The following is a 16,740-nucleotide window of genomic DNA, read 5'->3' as shown; positions in this document are numbered from 1 at the left end:
TCCTGAAGGATCGGCTTGCCCGTCCCACCCCCTCCTCTCTCTCCCCTGCCGACTGACGGGGCCATTCACCGGCTCTGGACCTGGGCCTTGGCTACACCACTGCTGCTGAGGCGGGGCTTCCCTCAGATGTTGCAGTATTTGTTTGTAAGGTCTTGCACTTACCGAGCAATCCCCACACGCTCGCAGGATGTATGGACAACGTGAGGGTTCGGGTCTGTAACCCCGAAGAGCCTATCCGGTTGGGTTCCCCCCGTTAGTGATTTGGTATCAGCCCTCCAGCAAGCAAAGGGTGGGGCAGCTGCCTCAGTGAGCTCTGGGTAACCGATGCCGGTGCCTGCTGAACAGTCTCGAACAGCCGCCCGGTGCAGGGGGTCACGAGGCCCCGGGGCCCGCAGCGAGCAGCGCTCGGGATCCCGGGTGTCCGCCCCGAGTCTTTGTTTTCTTTTTCATGAGCATTTGGTCAACTACGGAAGTGCAGGTCAAGTATACATAAAATTTGCTTGATAATCAAATAAAATACGCCGTGACATTGATGTGTCACATACAGCTGTTGTCCACGTGACTAATAATAAGTGGCAGGTGCTTGTCAAAAGTACTGGTAACCCTTATGCTTCCAAATCAGTTTTTCTCTTTTACAAGCTGAATGGCTATTATTTGCTGATAGAGGAACATTCCTATTCGCACGTTACCTCTGACATAACTGGTTAAAAGACAAATGTTCTTTGATTACCAAATACAGAACTTGTTTGGTCTTACTAGTAATCCTCTTGTTTATTTTTTTAAGGAATAGTCAGCATAAATAAAGGGTGTAGGGAAACATAAATTGCTGATGGCATTATAGATTTGCACAATTTCAGGGCAAAACAGTTGCACAATTATGAAAACTACTCTTAAAATGCTCATGCCCCCTCAATTTTTGAGGGAATCCATCCTAAGGAGAAAAAAATACATACACAGCAAAAGCCTATACATGTTAGATATCTGAGGTAAGATTCCTCCTAAGTAGTAAACATTCAGAAAGTCCAAACTATCCATCGATGGGGTGAATAATTTACTAGTTGAGCACATTTATTGGCTGAATAGTATGATAATAAAGTCATTTCAGAAAATTTAATCCATATAGAATGTCCATGGATAGATAGATAGATAGATAGATAGATAGATAGATAGATATATTTTTTTAAGGGCAAAATTAGAGCACAGAATTGTGTAGCCCAGTGTGTTATTTGTGGTGGAGGAAAACAGTGTGTAAAGAAAAAAAGAAAATATAAAAAATATTAGTTGTTAATTTGGGTTACTGTAATTTTTTTCCTTTCTCACATGGTCCATTTTTGTTTGTTTGTTTTATAAAACAACATGCAAGATCGCCTATAGCATTTTTTGCTCCTCCTTTCGCCTTTTCTAAAATCTTTAAATACAGAACTTTTTAGAATAAACAAAAATCTGAGTCTAGAGGACACAGTTGGAAATGGATTTGGGGACAAGGAATTTTGTGGTAATGAGGGCAGGGATATAATTTTCTGTTTGTTTGTTTGTTTGTTTGTTTTTTGCTTTACCTGAAACTTAAATAGGATCTTGGATGGATTATTAGATGTTTCTTCTGACTGTGTCACTTTTTGTGGCGGTGAGGTTGTCGTTCATCACCTTGTACCATGGCCTTGATGTTCAAGGCCCATTTTCATGTTCTTGTAGTCTGTTTGAAAGGAGAGTTGGCTTGCTCTGGAGGCCTAACACCTCGGAGAACACAGCCCCTGTCATCCCAAGGGAACAAAGCACTCCCTGAAATAAGCAATATGTAGGAAACAGTTGTTCTGTGATCTTGTTTCTTATGTGGGAACTATGCACGGTCTCATGAGTTGTTACCATGCATCCCCCGCCACTGCCTGTCTTTATTCCTGAGTTACTGTATACTAAACTTCATGGTTGTTTTTAGCCTTAATTCCTTTCTGGAATCTCTTTTTCACCTCCCAAATCTTAATCACCCTACCGAATTTGTAGAGTACTTGATTACAGAGGTAATATTTTTATCAGTTTTGCTCCTACTCCTGGAAAGAAGGGATACTGTCTTAAGCAGTCAAGTCAGTCTTCAGCATCTCACAGATTTAAGTGAACCCCTTTTTGCCTTTCACGATGTAAATCAAAAGCTGTCCTGAGAAGTATTTCCTGAATATATATTTACAGATAAATGGGAATATTTTTTGGCATGACCTGGTTTGAGTTTTGTTTTTGTTTTTTCAAGGAAGATTTCACAAATGTTTATTGAGCATTAAATTAGGTCACATTCTAGGTTTCCAGAATAAAAAGATTTATGAGACCTAAACTCTTCTTCGGGTAGCCCAGTCCAGTAGTTGTACACACACACAAACACACACACGCGCGCGTGCGCGATAACCACCCAGTGTGGTAAATACCATACTTAGACTGTAGGATTAGCGTGCAGAGAAAGGTCCCTCCTCTGAGGTGGTGAAAAAAGGACTTCCCCTCCATTCAGATGAGAGAAAAGAACAGGAACGAACACACGGGGTACCAAGGCGTGAGATGGTATAGCATATTCACAGTGCTACATAATTGGCCATCACTTGAATTTTATGTGCAATGGGAAGAAAGCTGTGGGGGGCATGGAATTGGGGAGATGAGTCTGGAGACGCAGGTAGGGTCAGGTGACAAGGTAACTGTGTGTCATACTTAGAAGCTCGGCCTTTATTAGGAAGACCAAAGGGATCATTGAAAGTGCCCAGAAGAGGATTGTGACTGGTCTTGTTGCACAGGTGATTCTCCAGCTGTAGTGTGGCCAAGGGACTGAGCTGGGGAAGGAGGAACTTGGGGCAGTAATTGTAGGCAATGGATGATGGGAACTAAACTCAAGGTTCTAGCAGAAAAGGAAAGCTGCTGACAGAGACCAGAGAGCTCAGACAGCTAGGAGTTGGGAAACCAGGGGGCGCACCAGGGGCCCAGGTGAGCGTTAGGATGACTTTCAAGGATAATGAAGTTAAGGTCAGGTGTCTAAGGAAAACGGAAGTGTTGGGGAGGGGAATAAGAAAAGTTTTGAAAATAATGATTTTAAGCTGCCAACTATGACTAGAAGTAAAAAATTACGATTGAATTCAACATTTATTGAAGCAGAGCATTTTTAATTGTGGATCTTTTTTAGGGTAGACATTAATGTGAAGTGTCAAAACAATGCACTAATAAACCCCTTCAGAGTAGTTTTCTTACTATTTGAGAACATTGTAAGCACATGTGTGATAACTTGAGATGTATGTAAGCACCTGGGATAGCTTTTCTCGCGCTCTGACGGAACAAATTCAGGATATATAGCCTGCCAGTCCAAAATTGACATCATCTGCCTGCAACTCTTAGGATATTCTTGGACATAAGCTTGAACTCTAAATATGATGATTTTGATTATTTAAATTATACTCATGAATTAGAGAGTACAGAAGTCATAGACTCTGCCAAAATTTGTAAGGCTTATGAAAATCAAAACGCTTAAGAAACATTGCTAATAAGATGTCTTAATGTTTCATGCACTACTGACACCACTTTATAACACTCTGAGTTGAGACAACAATGATGTAATCCTTTATTTTCTGTTAGGAAACAGGAACTCACTCAGTCTTAGCTTTATCCTTGACCATATTTTAACTTAATTGTTCAGTAAGAGCAGCAGAATGCAGTGGTTACCTCCGTGGTCTCTGAATGAATTTAAATCCTTATCCTCTTAAAAATAATGTGGTATATACATGGAATATTGCTCAGCCATAAAAAGATGAAATCTTGCCATTTGCAACAACGTAGATGGAAAGAAATAAGTCAGAGAAACACAAATACCAAATGATTTCACTCATGTGGAATTTAAGAAGCAGAACAGATGAATGCAGGGGGAAAAAGGGAGCGAGACAAAGCAAGAAACAGACTCTTAACTCTAGAGAAAAAACTGATGGTTACCACAGGGCAGGTGGGTGCAGGGATGGGGATGAAGGAGCGCTCTCGTGATGGGCACGGGTGCTGTGCGTGTGGACGTGCTGAATCACCGTCTTGTACGCCTGGAGCTAATATTACACTGGATGCTAACTAACTGGGATTTAAATCCTTATTCTGTTAGTGGCTGTTTCCCCATCTGCTAGCTTAGATTATAAAATTAAAAAAAAACAAAACTATATATGTGTGCGTTGTGGAGGCCCTCCTCCATCAGTGGTATTGTCCATCTTGAAGTTTTCTTAAGTCTCTAAGCCACTGGCTGTTTAGCCTTTTTCCCGTTTATAATTTACTGTGAATTTATTTAGGGAAGGGAATATAATTGGACACAGGGACCCTCCAGCCTCAGCGCTGTGGATTTCACTGCCTTAGCTCTTACCGTCCCTCCATCCTCCCCAGACGTTGTAGCCTTCTACCCTGGCAGGCTGGAACCTGCTCATAGCCACTAGTCATGGGTGTCCTCCAGGGACAATGCAGAATGACGCGTTTTCTTTGACATGTTTCTTAGTCATTGCCCCGTTTCTTAGCCATCTCTGAGAACTCCGATTAAGCTGAAAACCAGAAATGTGTTTGATATTGGTCTTGCCAGGAGGCAAGGTCAACGTCTTAAAAGCAACATCTTTTTACCTCTCACTCTGGGTTTCAGGAATGGAATGGCTAGGTGTCTCAAAGAGGGAAGGAAGGATCCGTGCGGAAGAGTAGCTGAGGTGTATTTTGTCTGCTGACCAATGAAAATACTTCCTAGCCACGTGCTTTCTTAGGGAGTCCATAGTATTTTATTCTAGACTGTTTATAAGTGCCACAAGAAGCCTCAGGTGAAAGCACAAGATGCGGAAAGACAGAGTCAGCCCTGGAAAACTAGGATAGGCTGGATAACAGTTATTACATGGGTTAGATCAGTTTAAGACACAAGCCCATTTTCATTTAGATTACTTAGTGTGAAAGTGTCTTAATGTTTCATAATATGTAATGCCATTAAATTGCTTAAAATACGTTAATGACGGTTACTATTTAACGATAAGCTCTGATGGGTGTTTTAGTGAAGAATAACTGCACTTGCATCTATCATTTTACTAGAGTTTTACCTTTGAATTTTGGACTAGACTTTCAAAGCAAGACCACATAAAGAATTTTTTATTATGTGTTTTGCGTTTAAGTGTTTCAAATTAAAATTAAAGAATTGCTGTTAGAAACTGGATATTTACTTGCTCGCTTTTATTTCCTAAAGCTTTCATTTACATGGGTTATTACTAAGTAGCAAAGAATTAGTAAAAATATTTTGCATTTAACTCCTACGTACAATGAGACTTAAGTGTAAAAATTTTTGTTATTTATGTTGATTTTAGTTTGCTTATTTCCTAAGTTTAAAAAAACCTGCAGAACATTGGATTTATACATTGTTTGACAATTTGCATGTAGAAATTTAAATATGCTACAAAAATATTAAGTGTCACCTTAATTTATCTTGGTCTAAATTATCTTCAGTGAAGCAGTCGACTCACATGATTTCCAAAGACTCCTTCTCCCCTTCCCCGCAGTTTTAAAGTTTGATGCTATTCTTTGAGGAAAATTACAGCTAAATTTTATATGCACTAGAAATTTTATATCATATTTTTTGTAATTAAAGTGAAAAGGAAAATATGTAAAAGCTAGTATGTTTGGACTTTTATATTTTTTGTTTAAAAACATATTTAACCTTAGCTAACAGTCTGAGATTTCAAATGGATGGATTGTGATTTTGCAAGATCACAGAGATCTTTCATTTGTGTCTTTTAAATAGCATGTTGCCATTGGGAGAGAATAAATTCTTATATCTTTTTTTTTTTTTTTTTTTTTTTTTTGGTTTTAGGATTTTCTCATTCAGCGTTTACCTTTGGTATAGAAAGCCATATCAGTCAGTCTAACATAAATGGTGCCCTCGTCCCACCTGCTGCATTGATTTCTATCATCCAGAAAGGTCTACAGTATGTAGAGGCAGAAGTTAGTATTAATGAGGTAAGGAAACCTTATTTGAAATACTAATAAGTCTTACTCTTAAATTTGTCCTTAAATCTAATATCTTGTCTCTTCATTCATTATCCGGCTTCAGCTTCCCTAGGTTGACAAAGTTGAAGGGTGGCGTTCCTGGTGTCCCAGTCAGGGTGAACAGGCAAGGCCTGCTGGCTCCCAGCTGCACGAACCTTTGGTTCTCATTTATTTCCCTTTCTATGGTTTTATAAGTAACTAATAAGAAACCGTTTTCTTTAAAACAACAGTGTGCTGTGGAACACGGAGACCGTAATTGGCAGTCTGAAAAATCCCAAAACCTCAGGTTATTTGGTTATACCTGATTTTGGAAGGCAGGTTATGATTAAAGCCAACTCTTGATGCTTTTGCCTATACAATTCCAGTGCCGGCCAGCGATGACCCATGAGCCAAATCCTGCCTGCTTGCCCGTTGCTGGATTGGAACCCAGCCACGCTCCTTCATTTATGTACTGTCTCGGCTACTTGTGTGCTACAGTGGCAGTATTGAATGGTTGTGACAGAGACCTTATGCTCCGCAGAGCCTTAGATATTTACTGTTTGGCCTTTCACAGAAAAAGTTTGCAAACCTTGGTCTAGCTGAAAATTTTCATAAGTGATCAAGATTTATAATACGTGGAGCTCTTTATTTTCATTTCAGAGCTTAACATGTTCCCCTTTACTTTAGCAAGTTTTTTTTTTTTTAAATAAACCTCCTTGGTTTCTATACCAGTATTTATTATTATAATTATGTAGTACTCTAATTCTGATTTCATTATTTTTGGGTTTCTTCATCTCCAAAACTGAAAAATCCACTAATATTAAATTAAATGTGTCCTCATTGACTTTTAGTGTTTTCTGTCCCAGATTATCCTTTATCACAGGGGGTGAGAAACAGTCTCCACCAGTGGCCAGAGTTAAAGTCTCATGGTATCTGAAAAATACATATTTTGTAGATTTAATGTAGTACTCTACGGTGTATCTGTGTTGGCATTAAATAAATTACTTAAATTCTCCAGCTCCTCAAATACTCCATTGCAGCTGACAGCTCAGAAAGATGCGCGGTGTTGTTGTAGCTCAGAGCAACCCCCTCACTGCCCTGTAGGTAGGTCTTGGGTTAGTGCACCTTGAGCAGCCTGAGTGAGTTGGGCCTTACATGTGCATTGTCCCAGTTTCTGTTTCTGACTTGTTCTGTCTCCATGTGGCCACTGGAGAACTTTTTATTAACTTGTAGCCTCCTGATATCAATGGGAGGAGCTTTGTAAACTTACAGCAATGCCATAAAATTAAAGAGCACCCGTCTCAGAGTGAGGGTGGTACTTCTCGAATGTTCGTGTGCTAGAACTACCCGAGAGGGCTTGTGAAAGCAGGGATTCCCGAGCCCCTCAGAGATTTCGACTCTGTAGGTTTGACTGTCCGTTTCTAACAGACTACAGGTGCGGTGGCCGTGCTGGTGGTCCTCAGGTCACCGAGGAAGAGCGCCAGCTAGGAGTGCCCGGCGCCTGGCCTGGCCCTGGGACTTCCGCACATCTGCCTCTAAACCTTAGTGCTCCCATCTCGTCGTTAGGAGAATGAGACGATCAGATGGCCGAGCATCTGACGACTGTTTCTTGTTTCGATATTGAATCAAATTACGAGAAATTTTTTAGTCCTTTTTTTTATTAAGATTTTATTTATTTATTCATGAGAGAGACAGGCAGAGGGAGAAGCAGGCTGCTCGAGAGGAGCCCAATGCGGAACTCGATCCTGGGACCCCCCGGGGTCACGCCCTGAGCTAAAGGCAGACGCTCAGCCCCTGAGCCACCCAGATGCACCAAGTCCTCTTAAAGCTATTTTAAAAGTTTTTTGTTGTAAAGAAGTGTTTATCCTAATGTGGCCCCAAGCCTCTCTTCCCGTTGCATGAACTCCTTAGTGTTGTTCATTGCTTTTCCCCGACGGAATTTTGGGATCTAATTAATAAACTTCTTATCACCTGGGCCCACTCTTCACTATTCCTTTCAATATTTCGGCTTTATCCTCACCAGTATGAACTAGGTGAGAAGGAGAATTTCAGCAGCTCCTTGCCGTTGCTTCACCCTAAGTATGTCTCTTTCGTGTTTTCTGCCTCAAAATTCTCCATCTCCAGGATGGTACCTTGTTCGATGGTCGGCCAATAGAGTCTCTGTCGCTGATAGACGCCGTAATGCCTGATGTGGTGCAGACCAGACAGCAAGCTTACAGGGATAAGCTCGCACAGCAGCAGGCCGCAGCTGCCGCCACCTCCACAGCCGCCACAAACCAACAGGGGTCTGCAAAAAATGGAGAAAACACAGCAAATGGGGAGGAGAACGGAGCACATACTATAGCAAGTGAGCTGAAATAAGAATTTCTAAAAATTCCTTTGCAGGAAAAGTATTTTGCTTTGTGTAGATGTGTCATCTTCTAAACTGAAGTAACATCGTCTGTTTCATTTATGCCAACTTGTTCCCTTAACTTGTATCACAATTCAGATTTTTATTCCTGAAGCTCCAAAAAGCTAGATTTACTTTCATGGATTTTATTTTCTTCTTTAAATATTTAGAAACCATTTTCTACTATAAGATAAATTTTGTTGTTTGCTCTTGACTTTGAAAGAAAATTTGTAATACTAGTCATTAACCCAGTAAAGCTCTGACATGGAGATAGGAAGGCAACTCTCATGTTATATGAATGATATCAGCAACCCCTACTGGCAGAAATTCAGAATAGTGTTGGCATGGACTAGATTTAATTCAGATCATTTTATCATTTTAGCCTTGTTTGGCTCTAACCTTTTTGCAGTCTTTCTCACTGCCTCCTCATCACCCCAAACACACACACACACACACACACATCTTTTTAAAAATAGTAGGGTCAGACGTAACTAAAGATAGGAATTTATTTCTCGTGTGACAAGTGCTGTATAATTATTTTTGCCATTACCTGACATAGTTTTTTGGTTTTTGTTTTTTGTTTTTTGTTTTTTTACATTATATGTTACAAGGGAGGTATAAAATGCTGGTTAAGAATTATTTTCCCCCCTCAGGGCGTTATAATAATACCTAACCGGAATTTTCCACTTGATTCTCATGACACAGATAATCATACTGATATGATGGAAGTGGACGGGGATGTTGAAATCCCTCCTAATAAAGCAGTTGTGTTACGGGGCCATGAATCCGAAGTTTTCATCTGTGCCTGGAACCCCGTTAGTGATCTCTTGGCATCGGGGTATGTTTCTTAATGTGAGACTTAAATATCCTACTGAACGAGTACACATTTTATAAAAGCATTACTGACATGTTTTTGTTGCTTCTTTGTGGTCCTTTTGTCTCTGTAAATCTTTATTTCTTCATAACTTAATCTTAAGTTATTTTTTGAAAAGGTATACTTATTTGAGAGAGAATGCGCACACACAAGCAGGAGGGGGAGAGGGAGAGGGAGAGGGAGAGAATCTCAAGCAGCCCCCACACTGAGTACAGAGCCCGACTTGGGGCTGGGTCTCAGGACCTGTGAGATCATGACCTGAGCCAGAAGGAAGAGTCAGTTGCTCAACCAACTGTGCCCTCCAGGTGCCCCCATAATCTTAGAAGTTTTAATTAAGCTTCTTCAAAAGTGCTGAGGGCCCCCAAAATGGAGACTAAGGAATATAGTGGAAATGGAAACCCCAGAGAGTCTAGTTTTTATTTGCCTTATTAATAATAGTATGTAAATATGTTGCTTTGATTCTGGGATACTTGAGAATATCATGACAATTTAAAATATATTGCATACTTTCTAGGTCTGGAGACTCAACAGCAAGAATATGGAATCTTAGTGAAAATAGCACTAGTGGCTCCACACAATTAGTACTTAGACATTGTATACGGGAAGGAGGGCAAGATGTCCCAAGCAACAAGGATGTGACATCCCTAGATTGGAATGTGAGTATCACTGTATTATCCGTGATGACTACAGTTCCTAATCTACTTAACATCTCTGAACCTCAGACTAATAGCAGCGTTTGTCCATTTGTTCAGATATTTTTGAATTTCACTAATAAGAACGACAACCTAGGACTCCCCGTTCTCAAATATGCTATTAAATCAAAGGCTGGCCCTCCAGCAGTCAGACCTAGGTTCGACTTGCAGCTCTGCAGTTGATCTTGCAGCAGAACCTTTGTCACACTGGTGGTTGCCCCTCTGCACTTCATGCTCCTCAAATGTTAGGTAGAGGTGTGGTAATGGTAGTACATAAATGGGGTGATAGATGAAAATCAACAACTGGCACACACTAAGTCCTTAACTGCGAAGTCCTTTGCTAGGGGTAAGAGAAATTTGCAAAATAAAAGCATGTTCTTGTTTTTCTCATTTTGCTCAGAACTGCTGAAGACTTCATTGCCGACTGCCTTTTAGGGACCATTAGTCTAGGCTCTGCTGTAGCTGTGGGAATCTTGCAGTTAGCTGATCCTCTATGTCATTCCACATCTTTCAGAGATACCTTTAGTGCTCTGACTCACCAGAAAGTTTGAGCTCCTCGTTGACAAAGCTTCACCCGTCGGTTTCAAGTACATGATAACCAGCTCTGTTTGTTTCCATTTCCAACTATGATTGATTTGTGGAAAATTAGCATTTTTAAAGTTCCTGTATATTTTCCTTTATTCCATGTTGCCTTCTTTCCTTCCTTGTGACTTTGCATCCATTTTTTACCTGTCTTCCCAAGCCTAAGAAACATCTTAGACAATTTTAGTATTCTTGAGCATTTCATGGGGTTCGTGGTTCTTTCTTCAGCAAACAAACACCCTTTCCTCCTCCAGCCCCTGTCCAACAACTTTTGTGCGACTTTCCAAAGGATCTTCCAAATCCAAATCTCATTCCAATGAATGAGGTCTTTTTTAAAAACGGTTTCTCCAGCAGAAGTTCTCAGTTCTTATGAAATTTTTCTAAAACAAATTCCTGTAGGGTCAGGACTAAGAATTATCTTCTCAACATAGGACCTTATTCTATCTTAAGTCAAAGGCCTTATTGCCCTCATATACTGTTTGGCTCAGAAACCATTTATTTTAACTTAATGAAATTTACAGGTTACCGTGAAAAGGATGGTTAACAAATGTTTGTTGAGCTTGGTGATTCTGAACTGCAAGTTATAGTTTGTGGAAGTGTGGACTTTTCAAACATATTATTCACTGTGAATTTGAATCTTCCACCAACGGGAAAACATTATCCTTGATGAATGGTTCTTTTCCATGACTAATGCAAGAGCCTGTGAGATACGCTATCTTTAAAGTATTCTTTTCCTACTGTGGTGGTCCATGAACTAAGACATCCGGGGGCCAGGAGTTTTAAGGAAGCTTCCCATCGTGCAGAGTCTAGAAGTTGGCTTTTGCTCTTGGTTTCAACATGGCTCCTTCTTCAGATGAAACTGTGGAACCAGATTCTGGAAGGACTGAACCTACATCCCCTAGTACCAGCATCTGTTTGTTTTTCACTTACCTGTACAGCTGACTGGCTTGAGAGGTCTGAAAAAAGGCGATCTTGTTTTCAATTCCCTTTCCAAAAAGCATCCACAAGGCACTGAGTAAGGCAGGACTTCATTCTGTGTCTTCAGTAGTGTTCACTAATCCCAGCAGTAGTCTGTTGAATGCACGCTGTAGCTTGCACTTCCATAGATCTGTCCTTCTGTTGTACCATTCATCAGGGCCAGGCACAGCAAGGGAATGTAAGAGTAGAGAAATTGGTTATGGATTTCTCCCTGCGGTAAAGTAGTTCCAGGCACTTGTACTCACTTCATTAACTATAAAGTCAGCCTACACTCTTTTCTGGCTCTTTTTTTTTTTTTTTTTTTTTTTTAATTGGTAAGGATTTCATATTGGGAAAATTAACAAAGGAAAGAAACATTCACTGATATTTAAGTATCTGATCATCTGAAACGGCAATATTGTTTGGCTCACACACAATACAAGCTTCATTTAGGCTTTAGTAAAAGATTTAGAGGGAGGACCATATAAAATCTTCTAACCATAACAGGATGTTTTAGCTGGTTTTGCTTTTTACTCTATAAAATCATTATAAGGTGATGATTAGGGTGTCTTTCCTAGTGCACCGCCCTACTCCCATTTTCAGCCACGTGCATCTATGACGATACTGTAGACCTTAGTGTGCATCAGAGTGGTGTGGGTCCTGCTCCAGAGTAGTTCCTGCCATTTTTGAGATTTGGATATAAGGCCGCCACACTGACTAGGTGCTGATTAAATCCCAGCTTCACAGCAGTGAAGGGTGCTTTGTAGGTCTTCGGTAGCGTTCCCAAATAGGCAGAGGGGAAGTTTTGAAGCAGAGAAAGTCAAGGATCTGCTGTCCCTAGGATTTAAACATGAAATAGCCAAATAACAATTAAATGCCCTTTCTGGATTATGTAATTGAAGGAAGTGTGTTTCTCTGACAGAGCGAAGGTACACTTCTAGCAACTGGTTCATACGATGGATTTGCCAGGATATGGACTAAAGATGGTAAATGAAGCATTTTTCTTTTTCTATGTTGTTGTTGATCTGAGTTATAAAGCTTGAGATAATTTTAAAGATTTTCTTTTTGAATAATAGGTAACCTTGCTAGCACCTTGGGGCAGCATAAAGGCCCTATATTTGCATTAAAGTGGAATAAGAAAGGAAATTTCATCCTCAGTGCTGGAGTAGACAAGGTAAGCGAATGTTAAACTAGATTTTCTGAAGGTCAGTGTGTTACACAGTATAACTGAAAGTAGTATTTTGTCCTGCTGATCACGTAAACAATGAAACATCCACAAATGGGAAATTCAGGTATGAATTTATGATAATAGTAGAAATGCTCTCAGATTTTTTTATCAGCTCATTCCTGAAATTATTCATCAAAATGTCATTTATCTTTTATCTTTTTGACCACTCATCTTTGCTGAAATCATGGATGTCATATCTCTTGTACTCTGCTTCTCTTCCCCAGCTTCTAGTTTATCTCAGCTGTAAAAATGGCTCCAGAGTGATTCCTTGAGAAATCTTAGAGCCAGTCTGTTAGCTGAACTCCTGGTGCTTAATTGAAAATGTAAAAAACGCAGATTCTTCGCAGCTTTTTTCACCTAACTAGGCTGGAAAATATGGATAGGTTGGAACTATGGGCTCCGTGCTCTTTCGTTTTCTTAGGTCATCCCCTTTATCCCACACCTCCCAAAAATAATACAGGTTTAAGATGATTTTAATCCAGGAAAGTGTATGCTCATAGTTAACTGAATGAATTGTCAGAAATGAAACTAGAGAGGGAAAGGAAAGTAAAGGAGGCCAGGAATAGGAGGGAAAAGTCCTATTAATAACCACTGACACTGTGTAATACCTTACATCCCCAAAATTATAAAACCCAGTGATGGGAGGGTGTTTAAAGGAATTGTGAAGATGTCCATTCAGATTTATATATCATACGTGGATATAATATATAAAACATTGCTTTAAGTATTGTCAAAATCCAAACTGCCTTTATGTGTGGAAATGTGAGCTTTAAAAATCTTAATATTGAGATTGGTTGATGACTTTATTAATCAAGTATTTGCCTCCCACTAGCTAAAAAAGCTAAAAACCAAAATTACATTAAATACATTATCGCAATTGAGTTTCTTAAGCAATGTAGTATAATTTCTGGTGTTCTGGAGACAACTCATAATTGTTTGAAGTAATTTGACTGATGGAAATTCACCAGGGAAAAATGCAACTCGTAATAGCCATCCCCACCCCCACCAAGTGAGAGTATACCCTCCTTGTACCATTGGGGATAAAGCAAATGTTTAAAGTTAAATTCATTCTGACATTTCCTATTGCTTTAACATAGTTAGGCGTCTCATTTATGTACCTATGATGAGCTCCTTTTAACCTCCTAATGTATTTTTCTTTTCAATCTCAGACTACAATTATTTGGGATGCACATACCGGTGAAGCCAAGCAACAGTTTCCCTTTCATTCAGGTAAATCTTCACAATTTACATGAGAACTGGTGCTTTCTTCTGTTTTTCTAATTAAGCTTTTTAAAGGCATATAATTCATTTAAAGTCTTGCAATATCAAATATCAGTGAGATCATTAATTGTCAGGGGGTCATCGAACATTTTCTGTGAAATGTACCATTAAAAAACCATTTGCAGCCTAGTGCAATTAGGTTGGTATTATCTAATGGTAAGAACATAGATCTTTGAATCAGGAGGTCTAAGCTTGAATGGCAATTCCACCCCACTTAACAAGCTTTAAGACTGAGCAAGTCATTTAACCTTTCTGAGCCTCATTTCTCTATCTATAAATGAAGGATAATAATTATCCCTGTTCGTTATGAGGATAAAACTAATATATATATGGAAATACTGTATAAACTTTATAAACTCATACAAATTCAGGTGTTGTCATTTCTCATTTTGGACTCCTGTTTCTAAATCAATCCTTCTATGTACATGAAATAAAAAAATGGGCTTTCCCAGCATTGTTGGAACTTCGGTGCTTTAAATGGACTTCTCTTTTGAAAAATAATTTGATACTTAAATAGAATAATTCTGGCCCCCCTCCCCTGGTAGTGTGCTCCTTCCTCCTTGGTACGGAGCCATGCACCAGGGCATACAACCTGGTGAGTAGACACAGCTGGATTTCAGTACCTGCCCTCTCTTCCTGCTGTTCTCAGGGAGTTTCCTGGTGATAATTATTAAACTGGAACAAGATACCTAGTAACTACAGTTGACCCTTGACCAGCATAGTTTTGAACTGTACAGGTCCACTGATATACATGGTTTTTTCCCCAATAACTACAACTGCACTACTGTGAATTTCTTTTTTATTATTTTCTTAATATTTTCTGTAGCTTTATTATAAGAATACAGTATAAAATTTGTATAACACACAAAAAAATGTGTTAATTGACTGTTTCTGCTCATGGTTAGGCTTCCAGTCAACAATAAGCTATTAGCAGTTAAGTTTTATGGGAGTCAAAAGTGATATGCGGAATTTCAACTGCATGTGGAAGGGGGCAGGTCAGACCGCTGAGCCCTGTGTTTCTCAGCGGTCAGCTAAGTTAGAACAGCATTTTTACCACTACCTGATTTAACTGCTTCTTGAAAGATTTTCTTGTAGTTGGGAAGAGTTTTGATTTGAAGGCTGACTAAAATTAACTGATTATTCTCAAAAATTTGGTAACATCCTTTTCACAAACAGCCAGTGGTTCGGCATCACCTTTAAAATGGAAACAGCTTCTGACATTTTGGCTTTTTGTCTTTTTCTATTTAGTGTGACTAAACAAACCAAATAAGGTACAGAATGACTGGTGTGTAGTATCTGGATAACGCAGTTGTGCAAACATCATGTTAAACAATTCAGCTTGATTAAAGCTTACCACATTAATAGGCATTTACACATCAGTTTTGATTACCTGTTTTACTTCCTTTTCACCTTTGTTTCTAGTCCTCACACAGATAGAATTCTTAGGCCTCTGGCTCTTCCACCCAAAAGTTTCTCCTCACTGCTAGGAGTAAAGCGAAGTCGAAGTACGCATTTGGTACTGTCACTAGCTACCGTATGACGTACACCACCTTTGGTCAGACATGGTGCTCTTGGTTCACGTGATCCCATTTAGTCCTGAGGACAGCCCGAGGGGGTAGGTGGTATTGAAGTCCTTTCGCAGTAAATAAGCTTTTTACCCATGATAGGCTTTCTTGCCATGCTCTTTGTTTTTTTTTTGTTTTTTTAAAAAAAACAGCTTTATTGAGGTATAATTGTCATAAAATGAGCTACATATACTTAAATTGTACAAGTTGATACGTTTTGACATATGTAGTATGTACCATTGAAACCATCACTGTACTTCAAACAGACAGTACACCTGTTAGCTTCCGAAGTTTCCTCCTGCCCCTTTGTGATCGCTCCCCTCCACCCCTAGACAACCACCTGTGGTCTTTCCATTAGTTTATATGATGTAAGATTAGTTTATATTATAGACTTTTTTGGCCTGGCTTCTTTCACTCGTGTTATTGTTTTGCATCTGCTTCACTTAATGAGTAGTGTTCCACCGTGTGGCTGTGCCGCAGTTTGTTTATCCATTCACAGGTTGAAGCAAATTTGGGTTGTTTCCAGTGTTTTTTTGGCTATTGTAAATAAAACTGCTATCAATGTTCATGCACAAATCTATATGTGGACTTGGGCTTTCATTTCTCCCATGCAGATACCTAAGAATAGAATAACTAGATGACACGGGAGGTATATGTTTAACTTAATAAACTGCTGAGCTGTTTTTCCAAAGCTTACATTTTCAATACAGGAAGTTTTCACTAGCAATGGATATTGTAGTCCCTCCATGTCCTTGGTAGCGCTTGATAAGCGGTCAGTGTCATTAATTGGAGCCACTCTAATAAGTGGGTATTGGTATCCCATTGTGGTTTAATTTGTATTTCCTAATGACTAATGATGTTGAGCATCTTGTCATGTGCTATTTACCGTCTGTAGATCTTACTTGGTGAAGTATCTGATCAAATCTTTGGATCTTTCATTTATTGTTTTGTTATTGAGTGTCGTGAGTTCTTTATGTATTCTGGATACAACAAGTTTATCAGGTACTTACAGATGCTTTTTTGCAGTCTGTGGCTCATCTTTGCACTGTTCTAACAGTACTCCTCAAAGATCAGGAGTTATTAATGTTGATGAATTCCATAAATTATTTGTTTTTTTATGTATCATGCTTTCAGTGTCAATCTAATTTACTCTTTTTTTTTTTTCTTTTCATTTTTCTTTTGCTTGATAC

At 39.4% G+C, this 16,740-nt stretch overlaps 1 protein-coding gene across 12 annotated transcripts in view; it reads left to right on the top strand.

Annotated features, from left to right (window-relative positions):
- Positions 1-16,740, top strand: part of TBL1XR1 (TBL1X/Y related 1) — a 166,295-nt gene that overhangs the window by 131,771 nt on the left and 17,784 nt on the right. For all 12 annotated transcript variants that reach the window (XM_072808129.1, XM_072808135.1, XM_072808125.1 and 9 more), the window contains 7 exons: positions 5,828-5,973; positions 8,107-8,329; positions 9,077-9,209; positions 9,760-9,901; positions 12,399-12,462; positions 12,553-12,650; positions 13,874-13,934. In XM_072808129.1, the coding sequence (XP_072664230.1) occupies positions 5,828-5,973; positions 8,107-8,329; positions 9,077-9,209; positions 9,760-9,901; positions 12,399-12,462; positions 12,553-12,650; positions 13,874-13,934 (867 nt within the window). The remainder of the gene's footprint in view (positions 1-5,827; positions 5,974-8,106; positions 8,330-9,076; positions 9,210-9,759; positions 9,902-12,398; positions 12,463-12,552; positions 12,651-13,873; positions 13,935-16,740) is intronic.

Source organism: Canis lupus, chromosome 31 (assembly GCF_048164855.1).
Source record: "Canis lupus baileyi chromosome 31, mCanLup2.hap1, whole genome shotgun sequence".
NCBI lineage: Eukaryota > Metazoa > Chordata > Mammalia > Carnivora > Canidae > Canis > Canis lupus.
This window is presented reverse-complemented; position numbering and strand designations above follow the sequence as displayed.